The sequence below is a fragment of the Protopterus annectens genome, chromosome 8.part0 (genome assembly GCF_019279795.1).
Source record: "Protopterus annectens isolate FY-2018-M chromosome 8.part0, PAN1.0, whole genome shotgun sequence".
NCBI classification, from domain to species: Eukaryota; Metazoa; Chordata; order Ceratodontiformes; family Protopteridae; genus Protopterus; species Protopterus annectens.
In genome coordinates, this window is record NC_056741.1 from 878,191,980 (window position 1) to 878,211,176 (window position 19,197).

Genomic DNA, 19,197 nt, shown 5'->3' on the forward strand with positions numbered 1-19,197 from the left:
GGCAATTTTATTACAAGTCTCTGTTGCAGAGAATACGGGTCTATTGTTTTTCAAATGCCTACGTTTAGCATTTTCTAAATATTAATTAAACTTTGGTGAATGATGATCTCTGAGTATTAAATCTTTAACGTGTGTAGTTTTTCCATCATTACATCATTGTTGGTGTAACAAAATTAGCAAAAAGAAAGAACATTTACAATTATTATACATAATTAAATTATTTAAAGTTTAAGCAAGAGCCTACCTGAATTATGTAGAAGGAACTGCTGCTGGACACCATGGACATTGATTTCTTTGAACTCCTGAGGGATAACAAGTTGATCACTGGTTTGAGGCAACTTTGGGATGCCGCCAAGTTGTCTTGCTGATTGAATCATTCTCTTCTTCAGTGACGCTTTCCTCGGGCAAAGTGCGCCAACATTGGCATAGGCTCCTGAAATTACTTTTGTAAGAATCTGTTGTGGTGTCTCTTGTGTTGTCTTTGCCCTGACTGTTACTTTGTTGATGAGTCTGGCTGCTTCAGGTCTTGCTGCTTGTGCAGCGTGATTGTGGGGATTGACTATGTTCACAACTTTGCCATCTATTCCTCTGGTCCATACACATCCTTTGCAAGTCGACAGTTTTTCATGCACCCGGATAGCATGAACATCGTCAGCTATTTGTTTCCAAAATAGGTAAATGCGATTCTCATAGACCAACTTCTTCTTCCCATGTTTCAAGATAACTGAATTCTTAGTTAAAGGAAGCAAATTGCTGCAGGTGTTGACTGATTTGCTGTGATATTGGACCTCTTTATATAGGTTTTTAGACAATGGCATAATTAGGTGAACAAAGACTTGCAAATAAGAGGTCAATGTTGGGTCAGATAGATTTTAATAAAAATATGTTTACTAGGCTTCAGGGAAACATTCTGCTGAAAGGCCAATAAAAACATGATCATGAGGTTCAGCATCACAGCAAATCAGTCAATATCCTCAGCAATTTGCTTCCCTTGTTCATCTGAATATGCCACTGTCTAAAAACCTATAAAAAGAGGTTCAACATCACAGCTGAACTTCAGTACAGGAAAAAAAAGTATTTATGCTGAAAGGAAGGGTCAGGTCAGAAAAAAAAAAACATTCTGGAATGTAATGAGTGGCTGGGGGCAGAAATTGCATGTGCGTATGGAAAGTACCCAGGGGTGAAATGTCGGGGGCTGAAACATCCTGGGTGCGAAATGTGTGGGCGAACATTCCAGAGGTGAACTGTACCTAGGTGCGAAATGTCAGGGGTGAAACTTGCAGATCCCAATGATTAGGGGGAAGCAGTGTGTAAGAAAATACCGCTGTTAGTGATTCTTGATGTAGAGAATGCATTTGACAGAGCTAGCTGAGATTTTATGAGTTGGGCAATGGAGGCATTTTACATTTCCTGATACAATAAGGTTAATTAGTAGGATGTATAAGGGATCCGAGCCAAAAATTAAAGTGTGAAGGTTCCCTTCTGACAGGTTGGTGTCTAAAGAGAGGAACCAGGCAGGGGTGTCCTCTTTCTCCTTTGTTATTTGCTTTTTATTTAGAGCCATTGACAAAGAAAATAAGGGATTCAGAAATTCAAGGATATAATGGGTATTTTAATAAAGAAAAGTTGGCTTTATTTGCATACAATATTATTTTGTGTCGGATAAAATTGGAAAAGGATGTCTCAGTCTTGCGGAACATCTTGAAACAGTTTCACGTCTTTTTTTTTGGGATATAAAATTAATGATGATAAAGGCTGTAGCTGTAAGCTATGTACCCACACAAAAGTTAGTTCAGCCTATACCGGTATTTATAGGGACACAACAAAATGAAATATTTAGCAGTATGAATTAAAATAATTCTGTTATGGCAGCTAAAGATATGAGGGAAGAGACTAAGCAAAATATAATACAAAATTTGAGAAACTGAAAGTTCTTGTTATGGATATGGATAGCAAGATACAAGCAGTGAAAATTGGTTTAGTCCCTTTAGTTTTATATACAGGTCAGGAATACTTTTATGAACCACGAGGGAAGCTGTGGACAGTAATTAATGAAGAGTTGAAGGATTTTATCTGGTAGGGGGAAAGGCTAGAGTCAAGTGGGATGAGCTAATCCTTCCAATAGAACAGGTGGATTAGGATTTCCTGATTTGAAGGGAAAATTTAGAGCTATACAGTTAAGTATCTTATACTTAACACAAGCAAAAAGCTATAATTCATAGTGGAAAGGGATGGTGGTGAAGCTGGGGAAGATTTAAGAAATAATGAAATAGTGTGATTTTTGTGTGCAGATCTTTAAGGAGAATAACAGTCATACAGAATACTATATTCATAAAATAGCAGAATGGATTCGAAGAACTATGCCAACATGAGAATAGAGATTTTCAGATAGGAATGACTGCAATTAGAGGTACAGAGAATAGACAAAAGGGTGGTTGGGATTTACTGGAGAAAACTATCAAAGGAACCAAGGTATTGGGAGCAAATATTTTATGGGAGAGCAATATAATATTGTTAACAAGCCGCGAACACACATTGGACTGCAGGCTAGAAATTGCCTTCCCTATCGGGGATTAATATCTGAGTATAGGGAAAGGGATAGGGGAATCCTAACTGTTAGAGTTTTTAATTGAATCTAGAACAGAAGATGTTGTTAAAGGGATAATTAACAGGGCATATAAAATATGCATGATAACTATAGGAATGAATTGGAGGAGGTTTTAAAAAATTGTTAAGAGAGATTTGGTAAGTATTTCACAAGGAAACAATGAAACACCACACTTTTATATCTCCCAAATATGCAACCAAGCCTAGAAGATTTAGGATTCTTACTTGGAGGTGTTTGCATATGTATTTTTATACCCCAAGCAGACTCCAAAGAATTTTTCTTCAGGTAGATGGCAAATGTTGGAGAAATTGGTTACTGGAAACATACATTTTGGGAGTGTAATGTGCTAGCATACTTTAAAAATGTCCAGTGGAATACTCTTGTCAGAATTATTGGGTGAACAAATGGGTGTAACTAAGGAAATTGTTTGAGCTGGGATACTGGATCTGAATTGCATAGATGTAGTAAGGCCCTGTTCTGGTATATGCCAAAAAAGCAATTACTAGAAGATGGAATTCAAAGTCTAAACCAACTGTAATTGAAGTATTGAATATTATAACAGAGATAAAAGACCTAGAAGTGAGATCTTTAGATAAGGGTATGAGCACATTATATAGAAAAAAGTGGAAATTGTCGGAACAGTACATGCAGAATAATATTTCAGTGAGAAGTGAGGTTTAAGGGAAGGCAGAAAATGATCAATTTATATAATGTTAAATTGATGATAAATATATAAAATGATACAAATGATGTGTGATGTTTGCAATTGGGAATATGTTAATATGGTTTGTTTTCTTTCATACAAATGTATGTTTGTGTTTTAATTGATAATGTAATAAATGTGTTAAAAATAAAAAATATAAACTAATAAACAGTTGAAAGGTATTATGATCAATGTAATAATTTTTCTTCAGGAGATTTTAATTGTAAGAAAGGACTTGAATGTATTTACAGACAAGGAGGATGTAAGTGAGAGGCCTAAGAAAGCACAATCACACCAAAGCCGGTATTAAGGGAGGACTCCAGGATAAATATACAAACTACAGAAGAGCATAGACTATGTTGTCCAGACTGGGTAGAATCTGTATATCAAAGAACATAGTTATCATCTTAGGCTCAGGTACATCCCAGAACACTATCTGATCACTCGCCAGTATGTATTGAAATAATTCTATGGGAGATGGTGAGTGGAGTTAGACACTTGCGATTTCCTGGGCAGTGCATGATGAGGAAAAAGGACTTAAAATTTAAGAGTACTATTAAAATGACTAGTAGAACAAAATCTAGACTTGGAGAATAAATGAAATAAGAGTAAGACATCTTACAAAACAGAAAAAACATGCTGACGGAAAAAAAAAGATTGGAATTAAACTCTAGATAGCAGAATGAAAGAATTACTGGACAAAGGCAAGACCAGATATAATAAAGAAACTCAGGAACTGAGAGAACTGAAAAAGAAAATGGATATATATTTATTATAGTGGTTTGAAAGAAAGCAAATAGAAACCAGTTATACCTTGAAAACACACTGACATTTTGAAAGCATCTTGCACAAAGGCTTCGACAACAAATGCTAAAAAAGAAATGTAGTAAAATGAAGATTCCTAAACAGACCGGATACTTAAGGAACCTGGAACAAAAGCACAATATTTGTGCAATTTAACGAGGAACTACACACACACAAAAATGGGATGGAAAATGGGAGGGGTGTTTAGACGTTTTTTATTATTTAGAATTACTAAGAGTCCTCCCTGATGAGGGGAGATAGTTAATGAGAACCATGACAACAGGAGAGAGAAAAGAGCAAATTTAAAAACAAGCATCAGGCAAGACACCATGGATATATGGATTACAAGTTCAGCACAATAATTTGTTAGTATGGTTCAACTATTTAATAAGATTTTTTAAAGAAAGGAAAATCACAGAATCGTGTGGGAGAAAAAAGCAGTATTAACAGTACTATTGACAGAGAGGAAAAGACCCAGTGAACCCAAGGATCCTATCATCCCATCTCAGTTCTCAATCAACGATTGCAAAAATATTTGCAGCCATACTAGCCAATAGATTAGAGAGGCTTCTCCAGAGAATTATAAAAGTAGATCAATGTGGATTTATTAAGAGTAGACCAACCTTTGACAATACATTAAAAAAGAGTTATGATCCACTGGGATGCAAAGAAAGAAAGATAAGCCTCTTCTGTTAATGAGCTTGGATGCAGAAAAAGCATTTGATAGAGTGTAGCTGGGCAGCATATTGGAAACTGTGGAAAAATTGGGGTTCCCTGTAGAGATCATTCTACTGATACAAAAAAAATATACAAGAGGAGAGAACTTGGGCAAGGGTGCATTTTTCCTCTTTGTTATTTGCAATTTATCTCTGATCATTAGCTCAAAAGTACGAGGGTGGGATTGATATGTTGGGAAAGAAGTTAGTATTATTCCTGGATGACTTGAGTATTTTCTCCACCAAGCCTGAAAGAGATTGTCTAAACGTCTCAGGCTGTTGAAAAAATGTACTTTTACTTATGGTATAAAGTGAACTAAAGACTATAACCCTAAGTATACATTTTCACTGTTCTTCTGGATGGTACAAAAGTTCTCTTACCAAGAGTCCTTATAAAATGAGCTGTCTGGGTGTCAAGTTAACTAGGAAGACAACTGATTCCTCAAGTTCAACTCTGAATTACTTAAAAAGCAATATTTGTAATCAAATTAGAAGATAGAAGGTAATGACAATGTATCTTAGTAGAAAATATATACATATACAAGGTTTAAAAATACTAATAGTAAGTTTAATATTGTGCATTAATCTATGAGCTAAATTAGAAATTCTGGAACACCCCCCAAAGAAAAATTTCAAAATTCATTTTGGAGGACAAAAGCCTGAGAGTACAATGGAACAAAATGATTTTACTTGTTGAACATGGTAGACTGGCAGTTTCAAATTTGCAAGACTGCTATAACACCATTCACTTAAGTTTGGCATATCTCATTCAAAATCCTACCTGTGAACACAAATGGTAAATAATGATGCTGCGACAAGGTCAGAAGCATTTAATGGAAAGATTCAGTGTCTGGTTCCAGAAAGCTGTAAGGAGTATGTTACCTATTTATAGAAAAAAAAATTTCCATGACAGTTAAAATATTGTCACCCTTGGTATTTGAATTATACCCAACAAGACGAAGTAAACAGTATTATGTCCTCTCTGACAACTTGGTGGGTTAGGGAGTTATCAAATCCTAGTAAGAAACGGAGACGGGAGATTGACATGGAAGGAATTTATAGATGGTTTCAAACCGTTAAGATACAGAGGATTGTTCACAGTCTTGGAGAAATATGACAGAGAAATGCAAAATAATTAACTACAAACATCAGAATTAAATTACTTCTTAAAGCATGAAACTAAAAGCAAGACTTTTTTATATAGACTGTATGAAACTGTAAATGATAAATTAGTAAATGCTCAGTGGCTGAACTGGAAGAAATTAACTGGTAGTAGAATTTCAAAAGAACAATAGCAGGGCATGTGTAGGTTCCAGACAGGTTAGTAAGCCCAGTTTAAAATATTTGCATGGAAATGTCTGCACAAGTACACCAGAGAAGTGAGGTAAGATGTTTCCAGAGGTTAGCCCATCTTGTTAGAGATGCGAGCAGGGCTGGATGGGATCATGGCAACATAAGTTGTCATTGGCACTACCTATTGAACAAAACTACTCATCTAGATGAATAAAAGTAAAATAAGCATACTGTATGCTTAGTTGGTGGGAGGATTTCACTCATTACATTCCAGGGCACGAATGAATGTTGACTTTTTTAGAATTAGGAAAGTTACTTAAAGCGATTTTTCACTCTACTTATGTTTGTAGTTGTTTAGTTATAATACTCCCTTCTGTGGTTTTGCCATAACTGTTTCATGATTTCCAATCATTTTTCCCTTTTTTTTTTTTTTTTCCATTGTGTGATCTCTGCCTCCATATAATTCTCATCTAAATGCCCTACTAAAGTTGTTAGTTCAGTGCATGAAAGCAATTATGAGGACCAGGGATAGCAGTGATGTCCAAGTTGTTGTTTTACCTTGTAATGTAATAATTCTAAATTCTAACAAGAATGACCCTTATTTGAGTTCAGCAGGAAATTCAGATGACATTGATGTTGATGAGTCTGTGTGGCCTCCTCCATACCATAGTGAAAGGCATTTGGGAAATTGTGACCAGTACTTATCATTTTAGGATGTAATGAATTTCTTTTACTGCTGATTACTAAATGAAATATGTAAAACAGTTATATATGTTGAACTTAGCAAAACAGTAGATGTTCAAATGATCACTGCTGCAGTTCTGAAACAATTTCTTGGTGTGGATTATCCTGAGGATAACAGCCGGCCAGCTTCCAAATTTTCAGGGCACCTTCCATGCACCCAAACTCTTAAGTAGCTCAAGGTCAGCAGGCTGAAAGACAAGTTTAGGCACAAAGCCCTTCAGAGCTTTTCTGCCAACAGAGAGAGGGAGACAAAAAAAAGGGGGTGGAGGTAAGGATTGGTTATTGCAACAGTGATTATTCGCACTTATACTGTTATAGTAAGTTCAGCTTACACAACTGTACTAGGTTCTTCATATTGAGGATGCCTGCAGTAGACTTGTATGGGTAGATTACTATAGCTAACTATATTTTAGAGGTAGAAGAAGGGTCCAGGAGCTCCTAAGGAATGGTCCTAGCAAAACATGATCTTGACCTAGAGAAGGAATCCAGTTTATAGTGCTTTGTAAAAGTATGTACATAGAACCAAGTAGCAACTTCTAGAATACGTGTATGGCGTTTTGGAAAGGGTTGGATTCTAGAAGAAGGCAAGGTCCATGTAGAGTTGGGCCTTAAACCTGCCTGGAATAGATTTGTCCTTCCTCCCTCATTTTTAAGTTCAGGAAGGAAAAGAGAAAGACTGATAGTTTGGCTTAAAGTAAATTTAGATATCACTTTAGGCATAAAAAAGGATTAGTTCTCAAAGATAATCTGTCCTGGTTGAAAATGAGGTGGGATTAACTCATCATAAGAGCTTGCAACTCTGATATACTTCTTGTAGACTTCAGAGAAGTCAGTAAAACTGTTTTCCATGCTAAGAACCTGAATTCAGCCAGATTATCTGGTTCAAAAAGAAGGAAGTGCTAGTTTCTGTAGCACAAAAGTAAGATCCCAAGGAGGGGCCACTGGATTACTTGGAGGCCTCTTATGCAAAACTCCTTTCAAGAACATTTTGACTGCCTTGAGAGAGGAGGATCCATGGGCAGACTTGCTGAAATGGCTGATTAAATGAGCCTTAATAGAGGAGTAAGTAAGGCCATAGGGTAGTAACTCTCACAAATATTGTAAAACCAGAGAACAACTACAAACAAACCATAAAGTTACAAAAGTACTATCCTGCCATACTTCTGTTAATATTATCAGTGTTTTTTACACTATAATTTGGTTTCTTTACTTATTGTTTTTCTCCTATTGCACTTCCCTTGTCTTGGGTGTGTAGCCTTTCTCTGTTCGGGCTCACTCCACTCCCATATCATTTCCTTTATATCTACCCACCTGTTTCCTCCTACCAACAGACTCCACCCCTTCCTTTACCCTACCTTTAAAACAATACCTAACTTCCACAGTGATAGGTACTTACCCCTCTCTTTCAATAGCTATATAACATGCATTGCTCACAGTCAACCCATCTACTAACAGCATTACTCTATCCATTAGTAATCTTCACCTTACTCCTACTTTCTAACCTAACCTCTTACCACACTCAGCTGCATAACCATACCCCCTCCTTGGCAGACAGACTCCACAAGCAATCTCATCAAATTAAAGAACTTCCCTACAGCTCCATATGACCTTACCAAATCCCAACTATTCTCTTACTCGCACTATAAACCAACAATCAAGATAAACCCTTACACTTCACAAAGACAAAGTGAGATAATTCAAAAATTAAGCAAATTCTACCTACACCAACTGTGTGCACTCACTAGTTGTGACATACACCCCAATCCAGGACCCATTACATCAACCAACCCCAACCCAGAACCCATTACTAACTCCAATTTAAACCAGCTAAATGCCCTACACCACATACCTACCTCATCTCTCCTCTTCTTAAACATCAACGTAAGAAGTGTAATTAACAAAATTCAAGACTTTCATGCCTTACTTGCCCTATATAAACCAGCGATCACTATATTAACTGAAACATGGCTTAAACCAGAGCACCACAATAATGAAATTACTGCCCCCGGCTACAATATTATTCGAGGAGACAGATTAGAGAAAAAGGGAGGAGGTGTAGCTACTTAGAGGCGATCTCTGCTTGACTTACAAAGTCATGTCTGACCCAGCTCTGTTAGAAATGCTACATCTAAAGAAATCCCAATCTCTCTACACCACATGCTCCAGAGACCTCAACCTCATTACCACAATTAACAGAATATGCTGGAGGGACAGGTTCATAACCCAGAGATTGCCCATGCTATCGAACAGACTTCCCATACATGCCAAGCAGAGCACCTCGCTGACCCTCTTCAAGAGAAATCTGGATGAGTGGATGGGAAACAGAAAATTCACCCCAGGGATAACACCAGTCGCACTACTCGATAGAGGCACTGGGAACTAAGGTCGGGTGGCACTTTGCCAGGTTAATCCTATAGCTAGGCTTGTAAAGGCCCCAGGGCCATTATCCTAGTACACACCTATGAACCTATAAGAAGTATCAACAGAATTCTGCTTATTCTGCAAATGATGAGTAGTGTGACCTGTGTAGTAGAAGAACCTAAATTATTTAAAGCAGATTTTTCTTCACAAGAAGAAACTGTAGATAAAGCATTCCTCATACTTTCACAGTATGTCAGAATAAACTTTTCAACATATGAACCTGACCATTTAAAATTCTGAAAATTCGAAGTTGCAGAAGTATACACTTTTTTCCCATATCTATCAATAATTTTCCCATCCTTATTAGACAGAGTAGGATTGGAATTAAGTGCTTAGCAGCAGAGGTGCGAACTAAGGCTGTAGCTGCTGGGTCAGATTTGGGAATAGTCCATAAACATTTAAAAGACTGAGGAACTTTATACATCCTATCTGCCTTTTTAGAGACAGCTGGCAGTAAGACACACATCCTGTAAAGCAGACAGGACAAGAGGAATGGGTAAAGGTTCTGGAAAAGCCTTTTATATAACAACTTTATGGTTCACCTCTCCTAACTAATATTCAGTCCTCTCTTAAGAAGCAACTTTCCTCTTGCTACAACAAAATCGCCAAGTTCGCCAATGGCCACAGGTCATTCACCCATCACTGTTCCTCTCTCCAAAAACTACATTGGCTTGAACTTCCACATCAGCTCAATTACATTCAGCTTACCCTAGCCCATAAGCTCATTAACAACCCCTCTCTTTGTCCCTCCCTGTCTTCTGCTTTTAAGTTTCACTTACCTGATAGAATCTTAAGGTCAAACAATCAAAACCTATTAGAAATACTTAAACCAAAACACCCCCCAGGCAAAAACCTACTATCCTGTAACATAGCTCGTCTTTGGAACTCACTCCCACCGTCCATTCATACCATCTCTAATCTTTATTCGTTCAAAAAATCTCTTCATACTCATCTTACGTCCCAATGGGAATGCTCTTGTTCCCATCCATCATAAAAATATGGAACCCTTCATCCTTCATCCTTCATCCTCCATTCATTCACTTCCTACTCAACAAAGCCTATATACTTATTACTTTCTTCAAATCTAACCACACTATACAACAATATAATCCTACCTCTTTAATGCCCTAACTCACCTCTCATTTTTTGTACTTTATCTAATATTTCGCATTTTTGAATGTACCTCAAATGCAAAAGTAATGACTGTATTCTCTTTTACATTGTATAAGTAGCTTAGCTCTGTTGTTTTCACCTTGTCTGTTAGTTTGCATTAAGAGCTTTTTTAAGTGTATGTACATATTCTGTATGTCTGTTCTTTTTTGGAGCTTTTCTCCCCAGGACTCCATTGAAAACGGGTTCTTTTGGCCCAATGGACTATCCTGGTAAACCAACTGCAAATAAATAAATAAAATAAATAAACTTGTGGTATTTTCTGAGGGACTGAGAAATCTGTGTTCTCCCACCAAAAACACTGAGACATTCTAGAAATAGTCTCAGAGAAAGAAAAATTCCAACAGGGAGAATCAGAAAGTGAGCTCTCATCTGAGTCTGAATCAGGTATCTGAGGACAAAACCCAGAACCTGTTCCTGCATCTTCCAGTACAGACTCAATACTGAATCTCTTCATGAAAGGAGGCATCTCTCTCTCTCTTTTAGCAGAAACTACTCTACAAAATGGGTTAATAGCTTGAATCAAACCGTGAGCCAGTCCTAATAAACTACTCCCATCCAAAGAAAATTGAGAAGGAGCATGCTTGTTTTTTTTTTGACAGGAAACATGGGGCCAACCAAGTTACTAATAGCAGCTGCTGCCTCCCTGGGGATGGGCACAGCATTCTGATGTAACTAGGAAACCATCCCTGTTGACTCTGCAAGGACCAGTGAGTGGCTTTCTCTTCCCCACTGAGGTGACCGTAACAGCCACAGAGGATGTGGCTAACACCCAGTGTGTAGTGAATGTAGGTGCTACACGAGAAGGATCCAGGTTAAAGAAAGAGTGGTCTGCAGTACAACAAATGGCCACAACAGTCACCCACCTGCAGATTCAAATTTCTAGTCTGCTATGGTGGCAAAGGCTATTTGCTTAACTTTTTCTTTTTTGTGACTGAAAGAAGGACCTACCATGAGACTGATGCTCTGTTCCATGGTCAAGCTGAGAATGCTGCATCTGTCCTTGGGGAAAACAAGCAACAATGCCAGTAACAGTATCAGACCATAAAAGTTACTTTTTTGACAGAGAAAACACAGTAAAAAAGCACTTTCAAAACACTACAACGGCATTACAGTGGAAAAATAAACACAATTTCTCCACAGAAAATATTTTATCACTTGGTTAACACTACTTTTAAACTGACAGAAATGAGTGTTCCATTTAAAAATATGTTACAGTCTTCAAGATCTGTTAAAACACAGCACTCCTAGCTTTAAAATAACTTTCTGAAAGAGAAAAGTAATAAAACATTAGTAAAAAAAAAAATAGGAAAATTGAAGTCCCCCCACCCCAAAGGGAACTTATTTGATGAGCTAAGAAAAGCCGAAGCTGACCGCTGATCCTGGAAAGCCTCAGAGGATCTTACTATTCAACATCAGTAAAACTGACAGGCTTGCACTCAAACTTGTCTTTTAGTCAGCTCAGCTCGAGCTGCTTGACAGTTTGGGTGAGTGGAAGGTAGCCCAAAGCTTTGGAAGCTGGCTGGCTGTTATATCCTTGGCAGGATAGAACCACATATAGCTAAGGGTACTGCAGTGATCTGTTTAAAGAGCATATAGTAATTTATTTCTTTATTTTACATTTGTTGACCAGGGAAGTCCGACTAGGCACAAAGGCCCCTTTTCAGCTGAGGCGTCTGGAGAAAAACTCCACTATATGCAGTATAAACAAAATCTTTTAAGTCATATAATGCTAACAATGCAGAATACAATTAAAATAAATTTCGCCATGTTAAAATAGATGATAGTCACTACACATACAGTAGAAAGGTTTCTTATACTAATTCTGCTCGATATAAATATAGTTAAATATGCAATAGAATGGATGTCACAGTACAGAGTAGAGAGTTATTCACAAAGGGTGGAATGCAAAAGGTTGAGTTAATTATGAGATATATATGGTATGAGTAGTAAAAGTATTAAGAGAGGCATAGGTAGAAAGTAGGGTGAGTGAAGATAAAGTGATAGTAAAAGAGGAGAGCAGAGGTATAGCAAAAGAGGAGGAAGAAAGCAGAGGTGTTATCCTGGGGATGTACTGACTGTGTTGCTTTAATTTTGCGCTCCTGATTAGTGTTATCACTGTTGGTTCACAATGGTGTACTACTATTTTGTTAATGTTTTGTGTGGCATTATGTTTATGGGTAAAACGTTTTTGTTTGGAATGTAGGGAGGAAGTTAAATGGTATCGACCCGTTTGAAAATTAGCTGTTAATATGAAATTGAGTGAACACTGTAATACTCTTCTCACGAATATTAGAGAGAGACGCACACACACACACACTTGCTCTTGGGCAAATTAATGAAATTTGGTGCATTGTTTCAGTTCTTCTGTATGTAGTTATTTCTGAAGAAAATGTAGTACAAAACTATAGTGCACTTTACAAGGAAGCAAAGACTTATTCTTGAAACTATCTGGAGTTTGCTAGAGGGGATGGAATGATGATAGTACTGGTAGATGAACTCTGATGTACACATTGGAGTCATGTATGAAGTATGTAATGACATTGTGTTCAGTGGTGCAACAGATGGCACGCTTGCCTTTGGTACAAAGTTCTATTCCCACACCAGGTCTATGGATTGCTGACATTGTAGTGCAGCATAACGGGGGTACTACACTTCTGTGTGTGTCATCTTTCTGCTAAGATGTAAAACCAAGGTCCCATCTGACTGAGCTGGTGGTAGCTCAGATGGATGTAAAAGATCCCATGGCACATGTAGAAAAGTGTGGGGGATGTTCCCCAAACTCTGGCCAGATTTGCCCTAGTTATATAAATACCGCCTTGGGTCTCCCTTGAAAAGAGGCTACTAGCCTACTGGCACTTGTGTGTGTGTGTGTGTGTGTGTGTGTGTGTGTGTGTGTGTGTGTGTGTGTGTGTGTGTGTGTGAAAATCCAGTGAGGGACATTCTACAATATTCTGGGCATTTTGAGGGGCATGCATGGCACAACTAACATCATATCTTCACTTAAATACCAAAAAAACAATGCATAAATAAGTAACAATTTCCACAGAAACAAAACACACCATTCATGCCAGTTTTAAAAAATGAACTACAACAAGTATGATGCTACCAGCAGTGCAAAACACAGATACAGCCTATTTCACCACTGCACCAACTTTATGGTAACTCCTTGAAAAATAGTGCCATGTAGAATAGTAAAGCACCGAGTGTACTGTTGATTAGATAAAAAACTAAATGTGAATGCATTTACATTGTTTGTATCTTGTCACAGTTAAAGCCTACGGGAGAAAAATGAACTTTTCAAGGGAAAAAAACTACATGCTATTTTTAAAAATTAACCATATTTATATAAACAGTATGTTTTGTTAATGTGGAAAATAGATAAAAGTAATTTGTAGTTAGGTATACTCGCAGACCTAGTGAAAAGGTTAGCATTTTTTTTTACTTTGTGGAATTTTACTGGTAAAGGTACTAGTCAGTGGACCCGGCCAAAAAAAAAAAAAGTCCATTGTGATGGATTTTCAAAATTGTTACTGTTTGTTCAACTCTCCAGTTGAACCGCTTTCTTTCCATGTACGTAGTGAATACATACCTTAGTTTTGATCCCTATAACTTAATAGTGCTGAATTCTTTGTAGTGTAGAGAGGAAGGGCCTGGCTAATGCACTGCGGATAAAAATATGGTTCAGACCAAATGTTACCAGCTTGATCAAGTTTCTAAGCTCATGACTGCATGCAGTTTTCCTTAGGTATGCAAGGTTCTGAAAAGAGCAGCTTATAATTTTGTTAAATACTATGATTCTTATACAATACTTATGGATTTTTTTTTTCTCATCAGGTTAACCATGCCTCTCCCAGCAGCTCTTCAAGCTCGGCTGGCGAAGCGAGGGATTCTACAGCAAGTGCAACCAGGTCAGTTGTTTTGGTTGAAAAGCAGTGTTATGTAGGGAAGGAGGTGGACTGTGGTTATTATCTGGAGATCACACAGGCTTATGTATTGCATCTTTTTTTTATCTGTAGTAGTTTTCTTAACATTAGTTTAATTCTTCTTTTTTGTTTGATATAATCTACTGGAAGAACCGTGTAGAGGTAGATGGATCGCACAGAAAGTAATCTTGTATTGCGGATGAGTTCTTACATGAGCATTTGTGAATGGGGGGTGTACTGTAGTAGACTGGCATCTCTTCTAGGTCTGGTTTCTGCCTTGTCAATTGGTTGCTTGCCAACGAGGGTAAGCTTCAGCCTCTGTCACCCTGAACTGAATGAGGTAATAGAAAATGGTTGGATGAAGTCTGTTGTATCCCAATTCATTCACCTTCTTTACCCAGTCCCTTAATTAGTAGATCTACTGTAGGTCCAAGTTAACCTACTGGTGTAAATTATTGCCATCTTCCCAAGAATTACCGTACATCTGCCCTTTTGATTCTTTCTTCTTTTTTACCGCAAAGCCTCATCAAAAGCACTGTACGGTAAATAACTTAACTTAAATCACCTACTCCATGGGGAAATAAAGCTTTTTCACATTGTCCATTAACTGTCCACCCTCTGTCTTCAAGTAATACTGTTTTTTGTACAGTAATTGCTCTTATTCCTTATGGTTGCCACATCCCTGATCTCTGTCTATTCCCCTGACGTGCATAAAAATGTTTACCATGTGTTCTATTACTTTTCCTAATGATACATGCAAGCTCTAAATTATTATGCCAAGGTGCAAGTCTTGCTATTCAATAATCATGATGATAAAGGTGAAAAAAAAAAAACACAATCCATGCTGGATTTTGTCTAGGTTCCCATACTGTATTACCCCTTACCCCAGTATCTGTGAATGCTGCAGGAAACAAGATGGAACAGAGAATCGGATGGGTTCAACAGCTGAAAGAGGGGCTAGTTGGTCACAGCCACAAGAAATAAAAAAGTACAGTGTATAGATCACCCTTTCTGGAGGGTAAATATAACAGTAACTCCCACACCGTTAATGTGTTGTGTTTTTGTTTTGAAGCACCATTTTTGATTAATAACAGTAAGAAAGTACACAATTAACTTGGCCTGACAAAAAATGGGGCCTTATGAGATGTAAGATGATATGAATTAAGGAAACTTACAATTATGTATAATTGTGTCTTTCCTAGAGAGTTATTAGATCATCCACTGGTTCAGTCCACAAAGCATGTTGTGTAACAGCACAGTTAGCAAAAGTTAAAATAAAAATTGTCTTGACAGATAATACATTAACAATGTATAATAATGTTGGTTTAATATTTCTGAATGTTCAGTGTGAATTCGGCATTAGTCAAAGAAATCAATGTCCCAGCAAAACTGAAATATACACCAGAGTTCATTCATTTATTTAAACATTTGTTTGTTGCCATGTGTTCCATTCACATTTGCAATGCAACAGTGAGGATCATTTAGATTCATAGGGGTTTACTAGGCTAACAACCACTGGGGCCTCAATAAGCATAGCCATGCAGCCCAAATGTATCCCATGAGTTATTGTATCTTAGATGTTATTTTAAGGGGTGTATGTTAGGCATGATTTAACAACTGCCATTGTCCATCGGAGACGTAGATATCAGACCAGGAGTAAATTTCTGATCTCCCATCCACTGATCCAGGTTCTGCTTGAATAGGGTTAGGGAAGGGCTCTGCTTCACATAGATGGGAAGCCTATTCCAGAGAATAGGGATTCTCTGAGATATATACCTGTCCTTCCAGTATTCCCTATTTAAGTTGTAGGAAAAGTTTAAATCCTTGGATATAGTAGTTCTGGTGCTGTTCATTTTGCAGATCTGGAAAAAGTCCATTACAGCAGGATCCAGGTATCCTTGTAGGCCAGGCATAAATCACCGCTCAGCAGTCTGTAGAAAATAGGATTATATAGATTGTGTTTATGCCCTGTATTCTTCTTGTGAAGAATGTCTGTGGACACTCCAGGTGCTGCATGTGCCTGGTCAGGTACATACAAAAAGGGGTGTTGTACTCAATGTTGGGTCTGATGATGGCTGAATACAGTAGCACAATGACTTCCCTGGACCTAGATGCTATGCCATTACTTGGAAGTTGAGTGATGTAAAATGATTTTCTTAGAACCTTAGACATGTGTTGGTTGAAAGCCAGATCGCTATTTGCAGGAGTCTCCATCTACCTGATTGTGTTGTCCGCTTTAGGGTATTTTGTCAATGAAATTGTTTCCCAGGGTAGCAAACTTCCAAAAGGTACTGTTATGCATTTCTTGGCACTGAGATTTAAGCCGTGGCTTTGGCACCAGTCCTTTGTCTGTGTTAGACCTTGCTGTAAAATGTTATGTTGGGGGTTTCTGTGATTGCGCCTAGCTTGCAATCATTTACAAACTGGTAAGCAAGAAGCTCTTGACATTGGCCTAGACTTCTGAGAAATAGATGCCAAAAGTGAGCAGATCCAGCACAGAGCCCTGAGGGACACCACTGGTGACCAGCCTTTTTGTGGAGGTGATCTCGCCAATCCTAACTTACTGAGTCCAGTCTGCAATCCAGCTGAATATCCAGTGAGTTACATAGGGGTTCATGCTTAATTCCATGAATTTGTTTACAATGCCCGAGTGGGGTATTGTGTCAAATGCCTTCGCTAGGTTAAGGTAGGCAGTATGCACCATTTTGCCCTCATCCATTGCCTTGGTAACCTTCTCAAAGAAGTTCACCAGGTTCAGTAGGCATAACCTTATGATTGTCCTTGGCCTGGGAAGCTATATTTACCTCAGATTTTACTTTGTTTGACTTAATTTGTGCTTTTAGTTGTCTATTCCATTTTATAAGACAGCTTTTATCTTTTTTGGCTTTACATTTACTAATCTAATTTTAGATACAAGGATGTTCTTCGTCTCACATTGCTGCAGTCATGACCTCGGCAGGATCCCTATGAGGTATCTGTTTCCCACAAGAAATGCAATTATTAACTTTTTCTGACATCCGGATAACTGAGGCGAGAAAAAACAATAATTTCCCCAACGGGGTACTTAGCCCAACTTGGTCTTCGGTCTGAAACTCGGTAAATGAAAATTTCAGAGCATGACGGCACTTCGCACACACTGCTTCTGCTTCAGACCACGCGGCAAGAAAGACTGAGGATATGGCGTCGGTCATGCGCTTAAGTACTACTGCGTACTGACGTCAGCTCTAAGCGATGATGACCGACGCCAGCCTAGCCCTTTGGTATTCGGGCCGACCGAGGACAGCGGACTACCCATAGGTCATGACTGCAGCAATGTAGATCCTCGAACATCTACATTTATGGTAGGTACAAAACTGTACTTTTTTTTTTTTTTTTTTTTTTTACTTTTATTGTACAACCTGTTTAATTTTAGATTGCTCCAAGTTGGTTTGCTTGTAAAGTTAGTTCTGGGCTTACTTCTGGTAGGCACAGCAGCCTGTATGCAGTCATTGACATGGTTGTACTTAACTTCTATAAATAATTCCACATAGGCTGCTGTGTTACTGGATTTGGAGGGACTTGAAATTGAAAGGTTATCACTTAATAAATGTTAGTTTGCCGTGGAGCAGTTTCCAACTGTTACAAGGTTTGCTGGGGTTGCAGAATGTATTCTTATTTCAAAAGAAACTGCTTTGTGGTCCCACTTTACCAAACCGGATGCTACATGTGGTGAGCGGCAGCATTTCCCCATATATATGAATACCAGGTCCAGTATGTTTATACCCTAGTAGGCATATGCACTAACTAGTCCAGTGTGTTTGTGTTTACAAAGTCTAGCAATCTGCAAACTTGAGGTTTTGTATTATTCCCTGTTTATGGAGTGATAAAGTTCCCAATGAGTATGGTATTTGTTTGAATGGTCTGTGCCTCTAATGGGTCTAAGTTTGAGCTTGTGGGTTGCATGGGATATAGAGAGTGACCCATGGCTTGCTAAGATATGGTATGGACTTTGTCTATGGTAATCTGGACATGGAGGAACTCCAGTGCATCATCTTGTTTAACCAACCTAGAGGTATGCTTGTTATTATTTTTTTCAAATACTTTATTGAATTAACACTTGTGACATAGGCAAATTTTACATTCACATAAAAGTAATCAAACTGTAACAAAATAACATGTATATCATGTAACTTAAGCAATATTACATAAATTATTCAGTTCCTGATTTTTTTTTTTGTCAAGAAACATCTTTATTAAGCCATCACTTACTACATAGTCAGTCATACATTTATACAAATGAAAACAAGCCACACCAACACAATCCTAACTGCAAGCATTTTACATCACAAACCATGCTGATACACACTCCCAGTTGCAAACATTGTACATCACTTATAATCTACCCAATCTTTTTCTGTCAAACATTATGTAGCTCATTTAAGTCCTGCCACCTTTTAAACATCATTCCTACCTTTCATGTATTGTTCCCACAATTACCATTTTTTCTATGTAGTTTGCTCCTATCCATATCTAAAGATCTCAATTCCAGTTGTTTTATTTCTCTTACTATATTCATTACTTCTGGTATAGTAGGTTTAGATTTTGATTTCCATTTTCTAGTAATTGATTTTTTGGCAGCTACCATTATTAGACACAGAAAGGCCTTACCATGTCTAGGCAATTCAGATTCTGTATCATAGCTCAAAAACGTCATCTCCCTTGTCAGACCAATCTGCCTACCCAGCATCTCCGACAGTGCATCCTGCAGAGAATCCTTAAAGTCCACCAATTCACCACACTGCCAGAAAATGTTCCCAATTACCTCCTTCTTCC

General features: G+C 37.8%; 1 protein-coding gene across 2 annotated transcripts in view; it reads left to right on the forward strand.

Annotated features, from left to right (window-relative positions):
- Window positions 1–19,197, forward strand: part of PQBP1 (polyglutamine binding protein 1) — a 429,608-nt gene that overhangs the window by 71,776 nt on the left and 338,635 nt on the right. For both annotated transcript variants that reach the window (XM_044080392.1, XM_044080391.1), the window contains exon 2: window positions 14,297–14,370. In XM_044080392.1, the coding sequence (XP_043936327.1) occupies window positions 14,304–14,370 (67 nt within the window). In that variant the 5' untranslated portion in view covers window positions 14,297–14,303. The remainder of the gene's footprint in view (window positions 1–14,296; window positions 14,371–19,197) is intronic.